General features: G+C 42.6%; 1 protein-coding gene across 8 annotated transcripts in view; it reads left to right on the plus strand.

Moving 5' to 3' along the window:
• Window positions 1-26970, plus strand: part of LOC110530536 (voltage-gated delayed rectifier potassium channel KCNH1-like) — a 99135-nt gene that overhangs the window by 24347 nt on the left and 47818 nt on the right. For 2 of the 8 annotated variants that reach the window (XM_036986897.2, XM_036986899.2), the window contains 5 exons: window positions 4692-4718; window positions 4915-5072; window positions 6579-6850; window positions 21632-21843; window positions 23502-23754. In XM_036986897.2, coding sequence (XP_036842792.1) covers window positions 4692-4718; window positions 4915-5072; window positions 6579-6850; window positions 21632-21843; window positions 23502-23754 — 922 coding nt within the window. The remainder of the gene's footprint in view (window positions 1-4691; window positions 4719-4914; window positions 5073-6578; window positions 6851-21631; window positions 21844-23501; window positions 23755-26970) is intronic. The other 6 variants (XM_036986898.2, XM_090242351.1, XM_036986900.2 and 3 more) reach the window with 3 other exon arrangements.

The raw sequence follows: 26970 nt of genomic DNA on the forward strand, positions 1-26970 counted from the left end.
AGCCAGCTGCTATGGACAGGGAAAACCAGACTCTGTCCAGCCAGCTGCTATGGACAGGGAAAACCAGACTCTGTTCAGCCAGCTGCTATGGACAGGGAAAACCAGACACTGTCTAGCCAGCTGCTATGGACAGGGAAAACCAGACTCTGTCTAGCCAGCTGCTATGGACAGGGAAAACCAGACTCTGTCCAGCCAGCTGCTATGGACAGGGAAAACCAGACTCTGTCCAGCCAGCTGCTATGGACAGGGAAAACCAGACTCTGTCCAGCCAGCTGCTATGGACAGGGAAAACCAGACTCTGTCCAGCCAGCTGCTATGGACAGGGAAAACAACATATACATGTCTGTATGACTGGGGATTCATGTGGCCTAATGTCATTAAAGGGCTTGATCATCAAGTAATTTTAGTACTTTTGGTTGTACATTTGCTCACGTGAATCATCTAAACTCAGCAAAACAATAAACTTCCCTTTTTCAGGACCCTGTCTTTCAAAGAAAACCTGTAAAAATCCAAATAACTTCACAGATCTTCATTGTAAAGGGTTTAAACACTGTTTTCCATGCTTGTTCAATGAACCATAAACAATTAATGAACATGCACCTGTGGAACGGTCGTTAAGACACTAACAGCTTACAGACGGTAGGCAATTAAGGTCAGTTAAGAAAACTTAGGACACTAAAGAGGCCTTTGTACTGACTCTGAAAAACACCAAGAAAGATGCCCAGGGTCCCTGCTCATCTGCGTGAATGTGCCTTAGGCATGTTGCAAGGAGGCATGAGAACTGCAGATGTGTAACAACAGCTGCGCAGGATCGGTACATCCGAACATCACACCTGCGGGACAGGTACAGGATGGCAACAACAATTGCCTGAGTTACACCAGGAACGCACAATCCCTCCATCAGTGCTTAGACTGTCCACAATAGGCTGAGAGAGGCTGGACTGAGGGCTTGTAGGCCTGTTGTAAGGCAGGTCCTCACCAGACATCACTGGCAACAACGCCGCCTATGGGCACAAACCCACCGTCGCTGGACCAGACAGGACTGGCAAAAAGTGCTCTTCACTGACGAGTCACGGTTTTGTCTCACCAGGGGTGATGGTCAGATTCATGTTTATCGTCAAAGGAATGAGCGTTACACTGAGGCCTGTACTCTGAAGCGGGATTGATTTGGAGATGGAGGGTCCGTCATGGTCTGTGGTGGTGTGTCACAGCATCATTGGACTGAGCTTGTTGTCATTGCAGGAAATCCCAACACTGCGTGACAGGGAACACATCGTCCTCCCTCATGTGGTACTCTGGAGCGTTACACCGAGGCATGTACTCTGGAGCGTTACACCGAGGCCTGTACTCTGGAGCGGGATCGATTTGGAGGTGGAGGGTCCGTCATGGTCTGGGGCGTTGTGTCACAGCACATCGTCCTCCCTCATGTGGTACCCTTCCTGCAGGCTCATCCTGACATGACCCTCAAGCATGACAATGCCACCAGCCATACTGCTCGTTCTGTGTGTTATTTCCTGCAAGACAGGAATGTCAGTGTTCTGCCATGGCCAGCGAAGAGCTCGGATCTCAATCCCATTGAGCACGCCTGGGACCTGTTGGATCGGAGGGTGAGGGCTAGGGCCATTCCTCCCAGAAATGTTCGGGAACTTGCAGGTACCTTGGTGGAAGAGTGGGGTAACATCTCACAGCAAGAACTGGCAAATCTGGTGCAATCCATGAGGATGTGATGCACTGCAGTACTTAATGCAGCTGGTGGCCACACCAGATACTGACTTTTACTTTTGACACCCCCTTTGTTCAGGGACACATTATTCCATTTATGTTAGTCACATGTCTGTGGAACTTGTTCAGTTTATGTCTGTTGTTGAATCTTGTTAATTTGCTGAAAAAAACAGTTGAGAAGACGTTTCTTTTTTTGCTGAGTTTAAATCTGCTTGATAAAGGATTTGTGAAGCATCTACATACAGTAGGCTTGATAAAGGATTTGTGAGGCTTATTTTAGGCATTAAAGTTATAACATTATAAAGGCCTCAACATACAAGGGATAAGTACAGCAAAGTACAACCAAACCAAAATAGAGACATAAAAAGGATCTCTAAGGGCGTGACAGCAGTCTATGGCGAACGTGTCTGTTTCGAGTCTAAACTGCCACTACAAATAATCAAGTGGAAATGTTGACTTTCTATTACATGTACTAGGAATAGCAACGTTTTTTCAGTTTGCAGCTAAAAAGCCACAGTAATCTGGGGACGGAGTAGAGTTGAGAATGTATAGGGTGGAGCCTAATCAATCAAAGGAGTTATTGAGAACGGAGGACAACTCCAATCAGATGCTTACATATTACATATCTTTGCTTGCAATCATATCATGAGTGACCAGCATAATTTCACACACATAGCTTAAAATGGTCTCTCCATCGTTCTCTGTGCCCCAGATCACACAGTAGAGGCCTCAACTCGTGACAATCCGACCTTGAACTGGCTCAAGCTGTACCCATAGTAGCAGATGTTTCTCTGCTCTCATTGTTCAACTGAAAGTTGTATCAGTTTCATTTCAGCCAACGTCTGCAATGATGCATGTAAACGGAAATCAGGATGACTACATAATCTTGAGACAGAAGAATAATTGTCTCACTGCCTTTGAGCTGTTTGTCTTTTAACCCCCAAGGTTATTATACCATTCCACTCTGATCACCAAACTGTAGGCGGAATTGCCATGCAATTCATTATGTACTATACCCTTGCGTCTAAGATGTATCTTGCGCTCACATCTTGCATATTGAATGTAAATGCATGTATCCAGAAGAATTCGGAATTCAATTTGTGACTTCGACCACCTCCATGGCCTCGCATCTCCTCTCTCTCCAGCCATGTCATCTTATCAGAAATTACAGGTCTACAGATCCTTACAAAAATGATCTAAAAATAAACGTCCTCTCACTGTCAACTGCATTTATTAAATGTAACATGTGTAAATATTTGGATGAACATAACAAGATTCAACAACTGAGACATAAACTGAACAAGTTCCACAGACATGTGACTAACAGAAATTGAATAATGTGTCCCTGAACAAAGGGGGGGTTAAAATCAAAAGTAACAGTCAGTATCTGGTGTGGCCACCAGCTGCATTAAGTACTGCAGTGCATCTCCTCCTCATGGATTGCACCAGATTTGCCAGTTCTTGCTGTGAGATGTTACCCCACTCTTCCACTAAGGCACCCGCAAGTTCCCAGACATTTCTTTGGGGAATGGCCCTAGCCTCCGATCCAACAGGTCCCAGACGTGCTCAATGGGATTGAGATTCGGGCTGTTCGCTGGCCATGGCAGAACACTGACATTCCTGTCTTGCAGGAAATCACGCACAGAACGAGCAGTATTGCTGGTGGCATTGTCATGCTGGAGGGTCATGTCAGGATGAGCCTGCAGGAAGGGTACCACATGAGGGAGGATGATGTGCTGTGACACAACGCCCCAGACCATGACGGACCCTCCACCTCCAAATCGATCCCGCTCCAGAGTACAGGCCTCGGTGTAACGCTCCAGAGTACAGGCCTCGGTGTAACGCTCCAGAGTACATGCCTCGGTGTAACGCTCCAGAGTACAGGCCTCGGTAACGCTCATTCCTTTAACGATAATTGCGAATCCGACCATCACCCCTGGTGAGACAAAACCACGACTCGTCAGTGAAGAGCACTTTTTGCCAGTCCTGTCTGGTCCAGCGACGGTGGGTTTGGGCCCATAGGCGACATTGTTGCCGGTAATGTCTGGTGAGGATTGTGCGCTCCTGGTGTAACTCTGGCAGTTGTTGTTGCCAACTTGTACCTTTCCCACAGGTGTGATGTTCGGATGTAACGATCCTGTGCAGGTGTTGTTTCTCGTGGTCTGCCACTGCGAGGACGATCACCCGTCCGCCCTGTCTCCCTGTAGTGCTCTATTAGGCGTCTCACAGGACAGACATTGCAATTTATTTTAGGGACCCTGGGCCACATCTGCAGTCCTCATGCCTCCTTGCAGCATGCCTAAGGCACGTTCATGGAGATGAGCAGGGACCCTGGACATCTTTCTTTTGGTGTTTTTCAGAGTCAGTACAAAGGCCTCTTTGGTGTCCTAAGTTTTCAGAACTGTGACCTTAATTGCCTACCGTCTGTAAGCTGTTAGTGTCTTAACGACCGTTCCGCAGGTGCATGTTAATTAATTGTTCATGGTTCATTGAACAAGCATGGAAAACAGTGTTTAAACCCTTTACAATGAAGATCTGTGAAGTTATTTGGATTTTTACGAATGTTCTTTGAAAGACAGGGTCCTGATAAAGGGACGTTTCTTTTTTTGATGAGTTTATTTGCAGCTTCACTGTTATATTTTGGGATGTGCATTGAAATTGGTCAACTGAAATTGTTACTAGGTAACATGTTCGTCGCATTCCACCATGCTCAATAAACCACATTAGTAATAAAAATAAAATCTAACAGAGACTAGGTTTAGTGTCGCAACTTGTTGTATTTTTTTTATCACATTATCCTTTTTACATTAATGTGATTTACCTAATAATTTGTATATGTTTAGTTTTTTTAATTTGATCTTCTTTTCGGTTTTGATCATGCTCACTACTTTCTTTCTTTTCTTCTTCATCCCCCTGTTTCATTCTGTTTGCATGGTCCCTCTACCTGTGTTTATTTGTGGAACGTGAAGAACTGGAACCATCGAGCTGTCACTCAAGTAGGCCTTTCATTATCAAACTCACTGAGTTGGTTTGGGTAAAAATATGATGCAGTTGTGTTAATCCTGGTATTTGTTTGCACCTGAAGTAATGGCTCTTAAAATACAGGACAACCCTACTGTTTCCATAGAACTGAGACATTATGTAAATCTCTCTCTTTCTCTCTTTCTCTCTCTCTCTTTCTCTCTCTCTCAGGGGATCAGCAGTCTGTTCAGTTCTCTGAAGGTGGTCCGGCTGCTGCGTTTGGGCAGGGTAGCTCGTAAACTGGACCACTACATTGAGTATGGAGCCGCCGTCCTCGTCCTGTTGGTGTGTGTCTTTGGCCTGGCTGCCCACTGGCTGGCCTGCATCTGGTACTGTTCTGACTGATTTACTGTATATTAAAAGTAGATTTCAGTGAAATGATGTTGTCACGAGCAGCATTGCAATAGCGACATGCAAGACTTTGCTCTCACACAGTCACACAAAGTATCTGAGCATGTGCACAAGTTCACTTCACGCTGTTACAACATGGTAGGTACGGGACAAAAGAGAGGAGAAGTTTAAGCTCCTGCTTCAACGGTCTTATTTGCGGAAATTGTCCCACTATGCTGTTCACATTGTGCATCTACGTCATATCGCTGAGTCTGCCTTTAATGTGTTATGACAGTACTTTCTAACCCTCTCATCCAGGACCACCAGATGTTGCAGATATTTGCGGTAGCCCTAAACTGGCACACCTGATTTTAACTAGTCAAGCCTTGACGATTAGACAACAAAGATGTAAACCGTCTGGTGGTCCCCAAGGAGAGGGTTGGCAAAACCTGTTATAGGAGTTATTCATGTGATAGGAAGCCATTATGTTGGTACCCTTCAAAATAAACTTTTATCATATTTTGATATATGATCACAGTAGTCAAAACAATCTGACGACTGTATTTGTTAATTGCATATTTCTTCAGTGTTTCCTAATACATCCCCCTCTGATCCCCAGCTGTGGCATGCTTTTGTTCTACCACACCTAATTTAATTCATCTAGAAGATTAGTTGTGGATTAGTGTTCAAGTTGAATCAGATGTCCTAGCGGTGGATTAGAACAAAAATACAAAACAAAACAACTTGGGAGTCAATGAGTAACAGGGTTGAGAAACAGCACCTTTAAAAACCGCCATGCTCTGTAGTGTTGACAATGTCATGTGGGAGAAGTGCGTTTCTGTTTCTCACCAGCATTGACATGCATTATTTTCTTAATCCCCTAAGCAAAGTGAACCAACCTCTGACCTGTGTTGTAGAGGTACCCTTAACCCTAACACTAACACTAAACCTAACCCCTACCCCTACCCTTAAACATAAACCTATCCCTTCCCGTAACCCTAACTCCTACCCCTAAACCTAACCCCTAAACATAAACCTATCCCTTCCCTTACCCATTAACCCTAGCCCCTAAACATAAAGCCTACCCCTAAACAGAAACCTATCCCTTCCCATCCCCCTTAAACCTAACCCCTACCCCTAAACATAAACCTATCCCTTCCCTTAACCCTAACTCCTACCCCTAAACCTAACCCTATCCCTTCCCTTACACCTTAATCCTAGCCCCTAAACATAAAGCCTACCCCAAAACAGAAACCTATCCCTTCCCATCCCCCTTAAACCTAACCCCTACCCCTAAACATAAACCTAGCCCCTACCCCTTAACCATAACCCCTAAACCTAACTCCTACCCCTAACATGGTTCTTTCTCTTCTCAACCTAACCGGTATCACCTGGTTGGTTGTCTAACTAGGCTTTAACAATAAAGGATACATTTTTTTAAAGCAAACTTCCATTGTTCTACCAAGAGTGGCTCAATATCTTTTCATCTTGACTGACTATAACAGGTACAGTATTGGTGACTATGAGGTGATAGACGAGGAAACGGGCATCCTGCGGACAGACAGCTGGCTGTACATGCTGGGGGAGACGGTGGGCTCTCCATACCGCTTCAACGCCAGCGGGACAGGGAAATGGGAGGGCGGCCCCAACAAAGACTCGGTCTACATCACATCTCTATACTTCACCATGACCTCTCTGACCAGTATAGGGTTTGGAAACATCGCCCCTACCACCGATGGAGAGAAGATCTTCGCTGTCGCCATGATGATGATCGGATGTGAGTACATGGGACTCCATGTTTTTTTGTCATGATCTAAGGCAATATTTCCCAATCCTCTCCTGGAGTACCCCCATCCAGTCCACATATGATGTATTCCAGAATTATCGCCGCTGATTTAACAGATGGGCTTGATGGTTAGGTGACCATTTGAATCAGCTTTGGATTCTGGAATACATTCTGGACTGGCTGGGGGAACTCTGAGAGGTTTGGGAAACAGATCTAAGGGTTAAGGGTTCCTTTATGTTTGCTTTTCCCCCTTGTGGTAGCATTCTGAATGAATAAATGATGCTCTCAAGTCTCATGATGATGTTGTTAGAGTTGAATTCATTGATTCTATATAAACAGAACACTGGAGCAGCCCGATCTGGTAATATTGTCATGTTCACCCCATCATACATTTGGGATCCACTGACCCTAAAAGGCCAAGGCAGTCAAAATTCAGTTTTTCCTCTGTTTTGTATCATATTGTACCACAGCTGATGAAACTAACACTGTAAAAGTCCAATTTGATCGTTGTTATTTCCTGATAGTTGCTTGGTGAAAATGAAATCTACATAGGAACTTCTAATTAGCAGGTTTTTCATCGGTGGAGTTTTGGCTTGCCTGGTGATGTCACCAGGCGGTATAAATTTAATAGACCAATAACAAAGAGCATTCCAAACCTCTCTGTCAATGTCAGCTGGTTTTCACATTTACATCACATTAGGCTCCTCCATCACTTTAGCGCTATTCCCTTCCCCACTCAGACCACTCCCAGTGAGTCCTAGCAAAATTATTGCTTGAGAAATATATATATATATATAAATAAAAAAAATGTATGGAAAACTATTGCAGTAATTTGATATTATTTGATATTGAGCTAAAAATGGCTGTATTGGGCCTTTTAAGGTCTCTATTTTGAATTGATTTGACCAACCCATTATCTCATGTCCCCTTAAACTGTCTGAATTGATGGCCCCGCACTCCATCGGGCCAGGAAACAGCGAGCACAGCAAACACTCTACTGTCCCCAAAACCATTTTCTGACACTATTTCGCATCATTATATTTGCATCACAACAGCATGAGCATTTGTATGCAAATAACAAGTGTCTGCCACTCCTGAGCTCTTTGAAATGTTCATTCAGGGGTGATGAATCATCTAACCTGGTGAGATTCATATCATATCTGTCAGTGGTTAAGGCAAAATGTAGGGAATGATCATCACCTAGCCATCCTTTTTATTCCATCCATCCATTTCGCAAGGCTACGTCTAAAGACAGCCAGAGACTGACACACGCATGCCATATAGGGCACAGACCGTAGACCAGTTATATGGCTGGCTGGCACTCAGTTGTCTAGGAGTAGCTGCAGCAGGAGAACCAGGAGAAATATACTAGGCAGGATCAATTGAGCCGAGCAATCCCCCTGCAATCACTCACTACCTCCAGCACCATCTGCCTCAGCTGCTCTCACACCCCGTGTGCGTCCCAAATGGCACCCTATTCCTTACCAAGTGCACTACTTTTGACCAGAGCCCTATGGACCCTGGTCAAAAGTAGTACACTACATAGGGAACAGGGTGCCGTTTGGGACGCAGACCCTGTTTCACTCACTACTTTACAGCACCCACTGAACAACAGGTTCAGATGCACTCCCTGCACCTCAGCCTCCGTTTCCATGGTGAGAGACAAAGAGGGAGACGGTGAGAGGTACAGCGGTTGTACAGGTGCATTTCAATACTGAATTGGTTTCTCTCCTTGTTTCCATTTCATAACCTGCAGAGCTCCAAGGTTGTTTTGTGCACCATTGTGGCATAAATGAAGTCCTAGTAGGGATTCTATACACTTTAACGATGGAGACACAATCCAAGAGTTGGGGTTTGTGTATTGTGAAGGTCATGCTGTAGGTTTTGTTCTGAATAGAAAGAAGCTTGGAAAGGCATCAGAACATTCAAGTGGAAAGATGATTCTATTCAGTTTAAACCCTGACAGACTATTTCATTATTCGCTATAAAAAATGTCAGACTCGGCACGATTCTATTTTTACCAACTGCTGTGATTTGTTATTGGCAGCAGCCGAAGATCACATCATTGACAGGGGAATTATACAGCTGTCTTGTCACTATAGCAACGGTTGGCCCTGAGCATTATAGGGTTTTTGACAACTGTCTGTAAATTGTCTTCAAAGAAAGACAGCTGTTGGCTGATTCCATTTAAAGCAGAATCACTGACAGAGCAGTGGTGTTATAACAAGTCCTGATGGAGAGATTCAGGTGAAACAGGGACAAAGGTATTAACACACATAATTTACTTAAAAAGATTAGGACCTTCGGATGCCTAGGATTGGTGACTCTTTACTGTAGGTGTCCTGTCTTTATGTGTTATGTAGCTGTTATAAAGTATTATGAATGCATTCATAAGGCCCCCTACAGTAAAGTGCTACCAATCTTAGGAATCCGAAAGTCCTAATATTTTGAAGAACATTATGTGTGTTAATACCTTTGTCCCTGTTTCACCTGAATCTCTCCATCAGGACTTGTTATAACACCACTGCTCTGTCAGTGATTCTGCTTTAAATGGAATCAGCCAACAGCTGTCTTTCTTTATTCAGATACCCATTAGCTTTTGCCAAAGCAGCAGCCATTCTTCCCGGGGATGCATGTTTAATGTATAGTACAGGTACGGTATATTTTGTAGACTGTGTAATCACTTTTTGTGGCTAGTTGCAGTTTCTGAATATGAACATTAGCATATTATTGTCACATCATACGGAATATTGATTTGCTGATGCATTCATATACCCAGAGGGACCCAATGACGTGGCTGTTGCATTGATGACACACACACACACACACACACACACACACACACACACACACACACACACACACACACACACACACACACACACACACTGTCGCAGAAGTACTTATTAGGTTCTCACTGCCAAGAGAATGGTACAGTAACACACACAAAGAGCAGAGCAGGTCTCTTTCCACTGCCTTTGATCCCATGCCATACCGAGCTCCAGGTGTTACCTTCCATCCTGTCCAAGCACCCCTAGTAACATGGCTCCAGGTGTTACCTTCCATCCTGTCCAAGCACCCATAGTAACATGGCTCCAGGTGTTACCTTCCATCCTGTCCAAGCACTCCTAGTAACATGGCTCCAGGTGTTACCTTCCATCCTGTCCAAGCACCCCTAGTAACATGGCTCCAGGTGTTACCTTCCATCCTGTCCAAGCACCCCTAGTAACATGGCTCCAGGTGTTACCTTCCGTCCTGTCCAAGCACCCCTAGTAACATGGCTCCAGGTGTTACCTTCCATCCTGTCCAAGCACCCCTAGTAACATGGCTCCAGGTGTTACCTTCCATCCTGTCCAAGCACCCCTAGTAACGTGGCTCCAGGTGTTACCTTCCATCCTGTCCAAGCACCCCTAGTAACATGGCTCCAGGTGTTACCTTCCGTCCTGTCCAAGCACCACTAGTAACATGGCTCCAGGTGTCACCTTCCGTCCTATCCAGAGAGAGAGAGAGAGAGAGAGTGAGAGAGAGAGAAACTATTTGAGGTTTGTCATTTCCACTTTGAAATTTCAGACTTGATTTTCCCTTACGAAAAATGTATCCTGATGTAGCAAACTGGGGCAAATGAAGATCCTACATCTGTATGTGTCCTCTAAGAAGTTAGGGAGTCTACAGTAGAGAGGAGAGCGAGAGCTCTAGTCTACAGTAGAGGAGAGAGAGCTCTATTCTACAGTAGAGAGGAGAGAGAGAGCTCTAGTCTACAGTAGAGAGAAGAGACAGTTCTAGTCTACAGTAGAGAGAAGAGAGAGAGCTCTAGTCTACAGTAGAGAGGAGCACTGGAGTCACATGGACCTGTGTAGTATCTGATCATCTTCAAAGGCAGCAGTGACAACGTAATGATATAATATTCTGTCACATATGCTTCACATTGCAGACAGCATGCAGGACATTTTTTATCTTTATTTATGCAGGGAAGTCCCATTGAGCCCTGCTTCAAATCCTCTGTCAGAATACTATTTTATAGCAAATTAACGGACAAGGGATTTTTAAAGTTGCCGTGGGGACTTTTTCGCTAAGAATGGCTCAGCACTTTGTTTGACAATAAGGTTTATCGCACCAATATGAGCCAATTTCATATTTGTGCAATTAATGATAGGGAGGGCATGGACACAATTTTACAGTAACAGTTTTGCTTTGGAAAGCTACATTGAGTAAGACTATGAATACCCTCTTCATACTGCATTCTAGGCACATTTGTGTGTGTGAATGCAAGCACTGTAGGGGGGATTGGGGTAAGTTGAGCCATTCTTTGCATTCAGCATCACTCCATCAAGAGAAATGTAGTATTCTTTCTAACAAAGATATCTCCATATATTTCCGGATGTTGTGTATTCCTGGAAATAATCAGAATGTATGTAAACATTACAGTTTTGAAAACATAGCTTGTCCCAAAAAAAGTGGGGTCTTGGCACAACTTACTGGGTATGGAGTAAGGTGAGTCGCAGGACAGGGTTTGCTAAGCTACCTACAAGTTTCTGTACTGAATGAAATATTACCACTACTTTTTAAAAACCATGCATATCTTTATTTCCCAAACATAATTCATCACATGCATATTTTAACACAGCCTTTACACCTAACAAACACTGTGTACGCTTTTAACATAGGCCAGGCGCTGTGGTTACCTCATATTCCAGCAATAATGCCTTGTATTACTCCTGGGAAGAAGACACTTCAGTTTGCTCAACTTGCCATTGGCTCAACAATAAAAAAATAAAAAAATATCCCTTTTTCTCCCCAATTTCGTGATATCCAGTTGGTAATTAGTTTTGTCCCATCGCTTCAACTCCCGTATGGACTCGGGAGAGGCGAAGATCGAGAGCCGTGCGTTCTCCGAAACACGACACTGCCATGCCGCACTTCTCACTTAACCCGGAAACCAGCCGCACCAATGTATTGAAGGAAACCCTGTACACCGGGAGACCGTGTCAGCATGCATTGCGCCCGGGCCCACCACAGGAGTCGCTAGAGCGTGATGGGACAAGGACAACCCGGCCGGCCAAACCCTCCCCTAACCCGGACGACGCTGGGCCAATTGTGTGCCACCTCATGGGTCTCCCTGTCACAGCCAACTGCGAAACAGCCTGGGATCGAACCAGGATCTGTAGTGACGCAGCTAGCACTGCGATGCAGTGCCTTAGACCGCTGTGCCACTCGGGAAGCCCCCAAAGCAAACATTTTGACTATATTAGCCCACGCAGCTACAAGGATGCACTTTCTTGCTAGGTTTAGGACCTCATGATGAAATGTATAGAGACCTTATCTGATGTATTGAACAAACTTTAAATTATCTACTTTGGTTTAGATACAAGCATCATGAAACCTCAAACAATAAGTTCATTTGACTTGGTGAAAATCATTTGCACCTTACTTTTTCCGTCTGGTTGCTTGTTTTATGGACTCCATGAAATGATGACCTCTTCCTAAATATTTGGTCAAAATACACATTTTGTGTATGGTTTCCTAGAAACAAGGGTGGCTCAACGTACCCCTTTGGCACAACTTACCCCACTCTCCCCTATACAATGTCTGTTTTTTTTTTGTATATACATCATTACGGAAAATGATCGTATTGTATATCTGCAGTATCCTATACATCAGTGTTTAGATAGAAACACAGTAGACTGGAGTGTGTCAGGAGATAAGTTATGTCTGCTGTCATAGATCATAGTGACAACACTTTATCACTGGGTCTTGTGATGAAACTGATGCTTTTGCACTTACACAAATACACACACTTGGCAGATAGGTAAAATCAATACAAACCAGTGTAGCAGCACTCTAAAGTGGGGAGAGAAATGTAATTTAAACTGTGTTAACTGCTATCTCCTGCTACAATGATGGGAAACTCAATTTCAACATGGCACCCATTTCAGGCGATAATTTTGTTGTGGTCCCTCTGGCCTCAAATAGAGTACTTTGTCAAATACTGTTGGCATTGCAGAATGTTATAGGTGGTGTTTGGTTTGGAAAAAAGGAGCATCAATGTCTCAAAGCTATCATCTTCCAGAAAATTGCCACAGCTATAATACGCTGTTAAATTAGCTCAATTGTTCATTGTGCAATCATTACATTCATTTACATGGTGTAAAGAAAATATTCCTGCAGCTCTTCTTATGACAGCCTATTACTCAATGAGACACCCTTCACACTTTACTCTGAAGAAACAGGGTTTGGATTCCTATTTCTTTGGAAAGGAATAAGCATGAAATTCAAACAGATTTCTACACAGAAAACGGACCAAACCCTCCATTTGCCCTTGTAGTAGAACCAATGAGTAAGGCATATGATTATTGTTATTTTGCAGAAAGCAGAGATTGGATCTAAAAGCATAGAAAGTTTGTACGTGTGTAAAAGAGAGAGAGCTGACCTTTTTCAATCAGATTCAGTTCTATCAACCTAAGCAGTCTTGTTAAACCTTGTTAGTTCGCCATAGTCTTTCTGACAGCCCACAGAAAGGCTTCCCTGCTAAAGCTGCACAATAGCCTGTCGAAAAAGTAAACTCTTTGTATTATGAATCTGTAGAGCTAGAGTGGGGTCCCAAATTATTGTCAACCTTGATGATGATGAGCAAAAATTACTATATTAAATAAATCATTAAAATAATAATAATAGGTCAGAAATAGATTTGGTTTAACAAGTGATTTTATTTTTAAAAAATGGGGTCAAATTATTGACACCCCTTATGAAGATAATGGCACTGAGCCTTTTTCTAAAATCTTTTATGAGTTAGGAGATATCTTAGACCAATTCTCCATACAGAATCCTTCCAGATCCTCCTCCTGCACTTATGGACTGCCCTCTTCAATTCAAACCTCAGGTCTTCAATGGGTTTCAAGTCCGGAGACCTGATGTAGATTTTTATGGCCAATTAACCAATTATTTCTGGATTTTGATGTGTGGTTGAACTACCAAAGGTTGTAAAACTGAGTCGTTTGATATCCATGTAGTGACCTAAAGGCTTGTCATGCAACATAGACCATGATACTGATAGACAGGCACGGTCAGAAGAGCTCTCCGTCTCTGTCACCACCTCTAAAGCTCTGTTTCCTGTTTCCTCTATGCGCACATGCACACACGCAAGCAAAACTGCCACCCTGTCACCAATGCCGCATAAACACTTCCTCACAAACTGCATGTTTGTCACTTTGGTTCTTGACTCTTCTTTTCTATGTTTGTCCTCAAAGATGCAGGATACCTCTGTCTGAACCTTCAGTGAATCTTTGATACATTTACAGATCAACAAGCTTTGATAACTTGACTTAAAGTATGTATTTCAGCTACTTACAATTACGTAGGCTGACACATTTTAGCACGTTTCTAATACTGGATCAATTCCTGGATCAATTCCTGAAGTCTGCCATCTGTTAACTTTAGCTTTTCTCCTTAAATGTGTAATATTCTTCACTGTGAAGCTAACTTTCTTGGACTCTTCCCAACAAACCAAGAACATTAGCTAAGATTCCCATTTAAGTTATAGTTAGATCCTAACGTTAGATAAAATCCTAACAATAGCATGGTAACATTTGATATAGATTTTTTTTTGTTTGTCTTCATTTAAATATCCTTGGAATGTTTTCCTTACATTCACTAAAATGTTAGGCACAACATCTGCAACAACCACCACAGAACATTCCCCAAAAGTTCTTATTAGGTTTCCAGATAATATTAACAAAACAAATCAAAGTTTATTTGTCACCTGCGCCGAATACAACAGGTGTTGGTTGACCTTACAGTGAAATGCTTACTTACAGGCTCTAACCAACAGTGCAATTTCTAAGTAAAAAAAAAGGGATTAGGTGAACAATAGGTAAGTAAAGAAATAAAAACAACAGTAAAAAGACAGTGAAAAATAACAGTAGCGAGGCTATATACAGGCACCGGTTAGTCGGGCTGATTGAGGTAGTATGTACATGTAGATATGATGGCAGGCAGCTTAGCCCCAGTGATGTACTGGGCCGTACGCACTACCCTCTGTAGTGCCTTGCGATCGGAGGCCGAGCAGTTGCCGCACCAGGCAATGATGCAACCAGTCAGGATGCTCTCGATGTTGCAGCTGTAGAACCTTTTGAGGATCTGAGGACCCATGCCAAATCTTTTTAGTTTCCTGAGGGGGAATAGGCTTTGCCGTGCTCTCTTCACAACTGTCTTGGTGTGTTTGGACCATTGTAGTTTGTTGGTGATGTGGACACCAAGGAACTTGAAGCTCTCAATCTGCTCCACTACAGCCCCGTCGATGAGAATGGGGGTGTGTTCGGTCCTCCTTTTCCTGTAATCCACAATCATCTCCTTAGTCTTGGTTACATTGAGGGATAGGTTGTTATTCTGGCACCACACAGCCAGGTCTCTGACCTCCCTATAGGCTGTCTCGTAGTTGTCGGTGATCAGGCCTACCATTGTTGTTTCGTCTGTAAACGTCATGATGGTGTTGGAGTAGTGCCTGGCCATGCATGGGTGAACAGGAGGGTGGGTGAACAGGAGGGGACTGAGCACGCACCACTGAGGGGCTCCAGTGTTGAGGATCAGCGTGGCAGATGTGTTGTTACCTACCCTCACCACCTGGGGGCGGCCCATCAGGAAGTCCAGGATCCAGTTGTAGAGGGAGGTGTTTAGTCCCAGGATCCTTAGCTTAGTAATAACACAATGTACCAGTAATGTTTTCCTTACATTCACTAAACTTTTAGGCACAACATCTGTAAACTACCACAGAACATTCCCCAAAAGCTCTCATTAGGTTTCCAGGTAATCTAATAACACAATTTACCAGTAAGGTTTTCCCAGCAAACCAAAATTGGTTCTGTGAAAGTTCCCAGAACATTCGTTAGGTTGCAACAAATGCTCTCATAACATAACTGTCCAGTCGTGTTGATGGTTATACAGTACAATGTTTGTATAAAACATTGGACTGATGTTGCAAGAACGTTTCCAGAACACATTCTGTTCTTGAAGGTTCCCATAATGTTTCATTAGGTTCTGGGAACAGTCTGGTGAGATCATTGTGGAGACATCACAAAAAATATGTTCCCAAAACACAAAAACTGTCCAGTTGTACGGATGATTCTACCAACGATCTTTTAGGGTTAAAAGAATAAGAATGTTTCCAGAACACATTTCGTCTGTTCTTTTAAGGTTCCCAGAACATTTAATTAGGTTGTGGAAACAGTGGATACAATACAAGAGAGAGGTTTCCAAAACACAAAATAAGCTCAGGTTGCACAGGACGTTCCCTTAATGTTCCCTTAAACTTTTTAACGGTAGTGTATATATTCAGACTCTTTGCGATGAGACTCGAAATTGAGATCAGGTGCATCCAAATTCCATTGATAATCCTTGATGTTTCTACAACCTGTGGTAAATTCAATTGATTGGACATGATTTGGAAAGGCACACGCCTGTCTACAGTGGGGCAAAAAAGTATTTAGTCAGCCACCAATTGTGCAAGTTCTCCCACTTAAAAAGATGAGAGAGGCCTGTAATTTTCATTATAGGTACACTTCAACTATGACAGACAAAATGAGAAAAAAAATCCAGAAAATAACATTGTAGGATTTTTTATGAATTTATTTGCAAATTATGGTGGAAAATATGTATTTGGTCAATAACAAAAGATTATCTCAATACTTTGTTATATACCCTTTGTTGGCAATGACAGAGGTCAAACGTTTTCTGTAAGTCTTCACAAGGTTTTCAAACACTGTTGCTGGTATTTTGGCCCTTTCCTCCATGCAGATCTCCTCTAGAGCAGTGATGTTTTGGGGCTGTTGCTGGGCAACACGGACTTTCAACTCCCTCCAAAGATTTTCTATGGGGTTGAGATCTGGAGACTGGCTAGGCCACTCCAGGACCTTGAAATGCTTCTTATGAAGTCACTCCTTCGTTGCCCGGGCGGTGTGTTTGGGATCATTGTAATGCTGAAAGACCCAGCCACGTTTCATCTTCAATGCCCTTGCTGATGGAAGGTTTTCACTCAAAATCTCACGATACATGGCCCCATTCATTCTTTCCTTTACACGGATCAGTCGTCCTTGTCCCTTTGCAGAAAAACAGCCCCAAAGCATGATGTTTCCACCCCCATGCTTCACAGTAGGTATGGTGTTCTTTGGATGCAACTCAGCATTCTTTGTCCTCCAAACACGACGAGTTGAGTTTTTACCAAAAAGTTATATTTTGGTTTCATCTGACCATATGACATTCTCCCAATCTTCTTCTGGATCATCCAAATGCTCTCTAGCAAACTTCAGACGGGCCTGGACATGTACTGGCTTAAGCAGGGGGACACGTCTGGCACTTCAGGATTTGAGTCCCTGGTGGCGTAGTGTGTTACTGATGGTAGGCTTTGTTACTTTGGTCCCAGCTCGCTGCAGGTCATTCACTAGGTCCCCCCGTGTGGTTCTGGGATTTTTTCTCACCGTTCTTGTGATCATTTTGACCTCACGGGGTGAGATCTTGCGTGGAGCCCCAGATCGAGGGAGATTATCAGTGGTCTTGTATGTCTTCCATTTCCTAATAATTGCTCCCACAGTTGATTTCTTCAAACCAAGCTGCTTATCTATTGCAGATTCAGTCTTCCCAGCCTGGTGCAGGTCTACAATTTTGTTTCTGGTGTCCTTTGACAGCTCTTTGGTCTTGGCCATAGTGGAGTTTGGAGTGTGACTGTTTGAGGTTGTGGACAGTTGTCTTTTATACTGATAACAAGTTCAAACAGGTGCCATTAATACAGGTAACGAGTGGAGGACAGAGGAGCCTCTTAAAGAAGAAGTTACAGGTCTGTGAGAGCCAGAAATCTTGCTTGTTTGTAGGTGACCAAATACTTATTTTCCACCATAATTTGCAAATAAATTCATAAAAAATCCTACAATGTGATTTTCTGGATTTTTTTTCTAATTTTGTCTGTCATAGTTGAAGTGTACCTATGATGAAAATTACAGGCCTCTCTCATCTTTTTAAGTGGGAGAACTTGCACAATTGGTGGCTGACTAAATACTTTTTTGCCCCACTGTATATAAGGTCTCACAGTTGACGATGCATGTCAGAGCAAAAACCAAGCCATGACGTCGAAGGAATTGTCCGTAGAGCTCTGAGACAGGATTGTGTCGACGCACAGATCTCAGGAAGAGTACCAAAATATTTCTGCAGCATTGAAGATCCCAAATAACACAGGTCTCCATCATTCTTAAATGGAAGAAATTTGGAACTACCAAGACTTCCTAGAGCTGGCTTCCCGGCCAAACTGAGCAATCGAGGGAGAAGGGCCTTGGTCAGGGAGGTGACAGAGCTCCAACGTTCCTTTGTGGAGATGGGAGAAACTTCCAGGAGGACAACAATCTCTGCACCATTGCACCAATGAGGCCTTTATGATAGACTGGCCAGAAGGAAGCCATTCCTCAGTAAAAGGCACCTGACAGCCCGCTTGGAGTTTGCCAAAAGGTACCTAAAGACTCTCAGACCATGATAAACCAAGATTCTCTGGTCTGATGAAATAAAGACTGGCCTGAATGCCAAGTGTTACGTCTGGAGGAAACCTGTCACCATCCATATGGTGAAGCATGGTGGTGGCAGCAGCATACTGTGGGGAGGTTTTTCAGAGGCAGGGACAGGGAGAGTAGTGAGGATCGAAGGAAAGATTAACTGTGCAAAGTACAGAGAGATCTTTGAGGAAAACCTGCTCCAGAGCACTCAGGACCTCAGACTGGGGTGAAGGTTCACCTTCCAACAGGACAATTACCCTAAGCACACAGCCAAGACAAAGCAGGAGTGGATTCGGGACACGTCTGTGAATGTCCTTGAGTGGCCCAGCCATAGCCCGGACTTGAACTTAATTTGAACATCTCTGGAGAGACTTGAAAATAACTGTGCAGCGACGCTCCCCATCCAACCTGACTTAGCTTGAGAGGATCTGCAGAGAAGAATGGGAGAAACTCCCCAAATACAGGTATGCCAAGCTTGTAGCGTCATACCCAAGAAGACTTGAGGCTGTAATCTTTGCCAAATGTGCTTCAACAAAGTACGGAGTAAAGGGTCTGAACACTTATGCAAATGTTCAGGGGTTGCCTGGTGGCAAAGAGGATAAAATACCTGGCTTGGGAACCAGACATTGGAGATTCAAACCCCACATGTGCACTTTTGTCAACATATGAGGTGGAAACAATATGGTTATCTGTTTTATTTAAATGCTGATCAAATGTACTATTAATGAAATGAAAATGCCATGTGTCTCTATATTACCATCAAATGTGAATTGCCATTAAATCTGGAGAGAAACATTAATGGGGATGTATTCCAATCTGCTTTAAGGAGCTACAGCTGAGCATGTTGTGGTAATATTAGGTAATAATTTCAAGAACATTTAGAAAATGTTATATTGTTAAATTGTTATAAGTACCTGAGGACAGGCAAAACAAGGTAAAATGCACTTGAGTGTATTCATGGATGCAAAGGGAAGCCAGGCTTCCCCAGGAAATGTACTAATTATTTTATGTTTTTTTGTCTCTGTGTTTAATTATTTTCCTTCAATTCGCAAGAGGCTGCATGTACCTCACAGGAGAAAGCATCCATGTGAGAAAAACAGGTCCCCTCTGTATTTGTAGCCCATCTATCTGATTCTGTCTGGTCAAAAATAGTATGACATTGTTGTCGCCAGTAGCAAAGAAACATTGTAGAATCATCCACGCAACCGGACAGTTTTTGTGTTTTGACAACATATATTTTGTGATGTCCCCACAATGTTGTCACCAGACTGTACCCACAACACAATGAAACATTCTGGGAACCATTAAATAACAGGCTAAATGTGTTCTAGGTAGGGCTGTGACGGTCATTACATTTTGTCTGGTTATTGTCAATCAAAAGACTGGTATCATGGTTCAGGTAATTGACCGTTAATGAACATAAACACGTTTAGCATCTCCAGGCATACAAGCAGCTGATGTGCACCTTTTGGAACGTCTACATTTCAATAAAAGTATAATAAATAAATGTAATATATACCATCACAATACATCCATTATTCATTTTAGTCAGGTTTAAAGAAACATGATATGAAGAACATGTATTTCAGAAGAACAGAATGAGTTGGCCTACTGTTAGTTATCTGGCTATGCTCCATACCATAGGCTGTAGGCTTGTTCATTTAGCTGACAATATATTCTTAAGTTCCATGCGATTATTTTATATCATTTCATAGTAATACGAATAGAATTGAACTGAGCTGAATAAAATGGCAAGGATATTTTGCCCATTCCGGAGCGTGTGTGCATATGAAGTGGCTATATCAAGCATAAAAGTGGTCATTTAAAACTCGATTCAGAGTTATTTGGCAACTTTAGTTGTGAATGATACAAACCTTAGAAGTCAAAACATATATAATACATTCCAAGGACTGCATGGTATAACTATAGGCTATTGATGATTTGAGAAAGTAGAAAAATAGCTTGCGCTCTGTTCCTTGCCTCAGGCTCCACAGCTGTTCTCTCATCAACTGATCATATTTTCACCCATCGGACTATTCTCAATTGAATCTTGTCTTTCGATTTAGAATAACCATTTATCAAATGGGCAGGAACAGGGACATGCATATCATCTTTATGCAGTCGAATAGCGAATGGAGGCCACGTGAAATCTGTTAGGGAACATCGATAGTAACAGGTTTTCGCAACGAAACCTTTCACTAAAACTGTTGACAGCCCGTCTGCCCGCTCGAGAAAGGAATAAAGGAGTGGGCTGGAAACATCGCGGTGAGATATTCTGAAAAGGCAATAGGTACAGTAATGTGTCACCCAATGAATTCTGAAAATGTAAAAATGTTCCTATTACTAGGCTATTCAAAATCAAATGCACCAATTGTAGGATAACTGTAAGCCGCCATGCACAATCAATTAACCAACAGCATCGCCTTGGGCTTTACGTTGTCTCCCAGACCCATGGATAGACATTTTGGAGCGTAGCACAAGGTAACCAGCCCACCCAGTATGCATAGTAAAACAGTCCACTCAAAGGCTAGACCAATTATTTACCAAATACATCTTAAATCAGTTTAGTTTATGTTTTTATGCTATGCGTAATATGCGGTAGGCTATGCACTGTATAATGGCACAATCATTTTCATTGTTTTTTTGGGCTCATAAACCTATGCGTAAACTATAATATGCATATGAGTGTTTTGAATGAATCATCCCATTATAAAGCACTGTCCTTTTTGTTGTGTTAGGAGTTGAAACATCCACAACAACCATGTTTTACACTGTTTCAACCTGCTGTTGAACTTCTTTCTTCAAATTGGTCACAGTGAGGTGAGTTTTAAAAGTAGGATAGGCCCCTGTTTGGATAAGTGTTTGATGTGATTTTTGATTGCATATTCTTTAATGTTAGAGTGTTTAGAGGGACAATAGAGCCATAAGTACCAGGACATTATGACCTGATGGTTGTTATCAAATTGGGTACTACCAAAGCATGTCCAGCATGCATAAAACGAGAATACGGTGACTCAACTGTCACGTGGAATTTTACTGTGGTCACGATTCAGCCCTAGTTCTAGCTCTTGCAACATCAGGTGAATGTTTTATACAAAATGGACAGTTTTTGTGTTATGAGAACATTTGCCGAGACCTAACGATTGTTCTGGGAACTTTCACACAACCTATTTTGGTTTGCAAGGTAATCTTCTCTAAATGTTCTCAATGTTTTTCCCTCCTCGTCTTTCTTTTTCTTTTTTCACAGCCCTTCTTTACGCCACCATCTTCGGTAACGTCACCACCATCTTCCAGCAGATGTACGCCAACACCAACCGCTACCACGAGATGCTGAACAGCGTCCGTGACTTCCTCAAGCTCTACCAGGTGCCCAAGGGGCTGAGCGAGAGGGTCATGGATTACATCGCCTCCACCTGGTCCATGTCCCGGGGCATAGATACTGAAAAGGTATCTCAAACTGTAAGCCTGACATTCATTACCTTGGCTTGCATGCTGTCCCCCCCACCCCCCGCGTTGGTTGGTTGGTTGGTTCTGCATGGTAGCTTCCGCAGCTAGCTGGCCCCTTTGTATTGTGGTGATTGTGGCTCTGTGTTTCGATGTGCTTGACCAGTCCACTTGGGGTGGGAGTGTGGGGGAGGGTGTTGAGTGTTGGTGTTGAGTTAATGGATAATGCTTTGTAACTGTCATATTAACTAATTATTATAATTAGTCATGGCAGCTGGTGTTAGTTTATGACAAGTGACAGTTAAGACCCTGTTATGACACAAACTTTGGCTGATTAGCAAACTGGTGGTATTTTTAACCAATGTGAAATTTGTTTCCAATTAATTAAATGCCTGAATGTGACATGGTTTTAAACCAATTATGAGCAGTTTACAGAAAAAACAGTGAGGAAATCAATGTAAGAAATGTGTCTAATAAGTGAACCATTTGACCCAGCGTCGTCCAGGTTTGGCCAGGGTAGGCTGTCATTGTAAATAAGAATTTGTTCTTAACTGACTTGCCTAGTTAAATAAAAATATAAAATACAGTGTGTTGTCCTTTTGGGGCTGCCTGATAGCTGGGGTGAGTATGTGCAGTTCAGTACAGTTTTTAGACACATTCCTATGCTGTATGCTTTGGGATTACCTCAGTGACCGTAGAAAGCAACACTATGTAAGCTTCCAGGCACATTTCTCCCACAGCGTAGAGAGAATGGATGAGCGAAGGAGGGTAAAATCCTTTAAGGATTCTCTGCTATCACACATGGACTCACCTCAGCCTCCCAGGTGTTTAACTGTGGCTGTTGCTGTGACAACAACAGTATCCCAGCCAGGCCTGTAGAGAGGAGGCTGGTTTGAGTGGTAGAACTGGGTGATTCTTAGTGTGCTCTGTTCACATACTTAACTAACCGTAACCCATACCACTAAGCTTAAAACATTGTTGGGGTTAGTCTATACACTTATACTTCCTTTTTTCCCTTTTTTAAGACAGAAAAAGAAGATTAAAATAACAGGATTTTAACATTGATGTACTGTTGTATTTTCTGTGCCCCTCTAACTTGTACTTTTGCCCAATGTGCACCATTACTGTATGATGATGGTGGTTGTTGTTGATGCACTGCAAAAAATATAATCTTAGCTAGATTTTAAAAAGTATTGTATTGAGTTATAATGCTCTTAAAATTACTTTTTTCTTATCAAGATAAATTATCTTACCGCATTGGCTTGATAGAAGTGGAGTATGATCATTTTAATAGTGGGGGTTTTATCTTATTCCACCTTATATCAAGTCTTTTTTAGGTTAAAATAAGACAAGCGATCTGTCAATGTGGTAAAAATAATTTATCTTGGTAAGAAAAGAAATGTACTTTTAAATGCATTATCACTCAATACAAGATTAAAAGTCTAGCTAAGATTTAATTTTGTTGCTATTATTGTAAGTATTAGCAATCTGTTTTTGGTTGGTTGCCTTGTTGCGACACCCTTAGAATATTTCACAATAAAGATTTTCAAGTAATATATCTAAACGCTATCATGGCTGCCAGTCAGAAACTACTGGTTCACCAAAGACCATGAGTTTGGAAGGTGATACAATTAGGTTATTTAACTCTTATCCCTCTGCTCTCCCTGTCCCAGGTATTGCAGATATGCCCTAAGGACATGAGGGCAGATATCTGCGTCCACCTCAACAGGAAAGTCTTCAAAGAACACCCTGCATTCAGGTTGGCCAGTGACGGGTGCCTGCGTGCCCTGGCCATGGAGTTCCAGACTATCCACTGTGCCCCTGGCGACCTCATCTACCATGCCGGGGAGAGTGTTGACAGCCTCTGTTTCGTGGTGTCAGGATCCCTGGAGGTCATCCAAGATGATGAGGTGGTGGCCATCTTGGGTGAGTAGTTTTCTATTATACATTATGACGATGTAGGATTACATGGTGGCCATCTTGGGTGAGTAGTTTTCTATTATACAGTATGACGATGTAGGATTACATGGTGGCCATCTTGGGTGAGTAGTTGTGTATTATACAGTATGACGATGTAGGATTACATGGTGGCCATCTTGGGTGAGTAGTTGTGTATTATACAGTATGACGATGTAGGATTACATGGTGGCCATCTTGGGTGCTTTGCTGCTGTCTATTGTATAGGATGGTTTGCGGCTATTTTGAGTGAGTTGCTGTCCATGGACCAGTGCTTAAGTTGAGCCGGTGCACATCGGTACCGTGGTGTTCATCGCTACCTTGTGTGAAAGGAGCTATAGTCTAATCCCAAAGACAGTCCCTGTAGAGACGTTACCAGGGTGTTAATGTGGGAGTGGAGAGTGAAGGCTACATAGTTAAATGTTGAGTGGCTGTAAATCACACCTTGTTATTGATCTGAGTGATGGATTCTTTGTTATTTCTCGTATTATGTTTTGGTTGTTCTCCATGGTGTGTGTGTGTGTGTGTGTGTGTGTGTGTGTGTGTGTGTCGGCGGATGTGTGTGAGTGCATATACAGACCCAATAGACTGTTGCTGGGCAAACAGCCAACATTGCCAGGCAAACATACACACCAACATAATAAAACATGGTAAACAGTAAAAATGCAACACCATCTCCCTGGGCCTACTAACAAACAGTAGCTGTGGTTATTTTCTATTGTGTTGCTGACCTGGTTAGTTCATGTTGATTGAACCCTGGGTGATGAATTAGCTACTGCTGTAAATTCTCATTAAACTAATGGCAGCTGCTATACAGAATCATTGCTGCACCAGCTGCTGAATGTAGGTCTACGTAGCACCGTGATCATTCTATTAACTAATTAACTCTAGTTGGTTACCTCATTCGCTCTTGGTTTGTCAGAAGGGGGTAGATCAGCTTTAATGTTGCAGATAGGTTGTAGCTTCCATCAATGTAGATAGGTTGTAGCTTCCATCAATGTAATTGTTTGCATCAATTCCAATCCCCCATATATATATATATATATATATATATATATATATATATATATATATAAATATAACAACAAAGCTTAGGCTTCTACTTCCAGTTTATACATACTATATACATTTTATGGACACAGTCTATTTTACAATAGTTATATTTTGTTTGTTTTAACTCCTGTCCTTCCTCTACCCTCAACTTCTCCCATCTATTTCTGATGTCATTCTGGTTTGATTTCTATTTGTAATATCTGTCAAACTTTGCTCTTTCACAAAAGTTCTGAAGTTATGTACGTTTTACGGACACAGTATGTTTTACATGAGTAATCTTGTTACTAGTTGTTATTAGTCCCAACCTTCAGCACAATTCAACCTCCAATCTATCTCTTAAAACCATCCAGATTGGATTTCTATTTACCATATATTTTTCTACTTTGCTGTGATGTTTCACAAGATCTTTTTAGAACGACCATGCAGTTGATTCACATTTCCACAGCTGCGGAGAACAATGATAGTTTTACTAGAATTGACTCTAGCTGTTTTGCTGTTCCATTTTTGCCTCTCTATCACTGCCTTGGTTTGTTTTAGGCTGTAAGACATGAAAGCCTTGTTTTTTTATTCAATCCAATCTGATTATGCTGACAAACTCATCAACTCCAAACCCATCGCAAATGATATGTTAGATTTGTTAGTTCCAAAGTTTGAGTGTGAATTTACATTGTTAGGACTGACTACCAGCAACCGACAAACTATAAGTAAGTAAGGAGCCTTGGCTTGTGTGAGCCAGAACAACTCATAGGAGCAGGATCTCCTGTTTCTGTAGCGTGAGGCAGCGTGATGTACAAGTACCCCCCTGGACAGGACGCTGGTCTACCGCTGGGCCCTACCCCCAATCTATCTCCTTAATGCTGAGTGCCAAGCAGAGACGCATCAGGTTCCATTTTTACTGTCTTTAGTATAACTCTGCCGGGAATCGAGCTCCCAATCTTCTGATCTCAGGGCAGAGACTCTAGCCACAAGGCCACTGAGTTAGTTCAAACTACTATCATACTGTTTTGCATGGGGCCATACACACACCCAGGTACGCTTTGTAATTCAATGTTGGCCGTGTATTTGATGGTTGTTGGCCGTGTATTTGATGGTTGTTGGCCGTGTATTTGATGGATGTTGGCCGTGTATTTGATGGTTGTTGGCAGTGTATTTGATGGTTGTTGGCCGTGTATTTGATGGATGTTGGCCGTGTATTTGATGGATGTTGGCCGTTGTTGGCCGTGTATTTGATGGATGTTGCCAGCTTTTCAACATTGTACCGTAAGGCTGAGGCAGATGTCCGCTTTAATTAGGAAGAGACAGATAGCGTGTATTTGATGGATGTTGGCCGTGTATTTGATGGATGTTGGCCATGTTTTTGATGGATGTTGGCCGTGTTTTTGATGGATGTTGGCCGTGTTTTTGATGTATGTTGGCCGTGTTTTTGATGGATGTTGGCCGTGTTTTTGATGGATGTTGGCCGTGTATTTGATGGATGTTGGCCGTGTATTTGATGGATGTTGGCCGTGTTTTTGATGGATGTTGGCCGTTGTTGGCCATGTATTTGATGGATGTTGGCCGTGTTTTTGATGGATGTTGGCAGCTTTCCAATAACTGTACCGTAAAGCAGCTTTCTTGAGGAAACATTTACTTACTATGACAGTGATATGTGGTTGTCTCACTTAGCTATCCTATGATGAATGCACTAACTGTAAGTCGCTCTGGATAAGAGTGTCTGCTAAATGACTAATGTAAATGTCAGCTTTAATTACAAAGAGACTGATATAAACAGCTCTCATTTCTGGATGCATACACTGTGTGTGTGTGTGTGTGTGTGTGTGTGTGTGTGTGTGTGTGTGTGTGTGTGTGTGTGTGTGTGTGAGGGAGGGAGAGATTAGTAGTCTAGATGAGTAGATCAACTAAAATCTAGCAGGTTGGTGTTCTGTGTTGTGCTGTTCTGTTTTGTTCTAGCTTGTGTTATACTGGGCTGTGTTGTGCTGTTCTGTTTTGTTCTAGCTTGTGTTATACTGGGCTGTGTTGTGCTGTTCTGTTTTGTTCTAGCTTGTGTTATACTGGGCTGTGTTGTGTTGATCTGAGCGGTGCTGTACTGTGCTGAGCGTTACTGTGCTACGTTCTTACTTTGTGCTGTGCTAG

This window comes from Oncorhynchus mykiss, chromosome 1, assembly GCF_057628025.1.
Source record: "Oncorhynchus mykiss isolate SJ-2025 chromosome 1, ASM5762802v1, whole genome shotgun sequence".
Classification (NCBI taxonomy): Eukaryota; Metazoa; Chordata; class Actinopteri; order Salmoniformes; family Salmonidae; genus Oncorhynchus; species Oncorhynchus mykiss.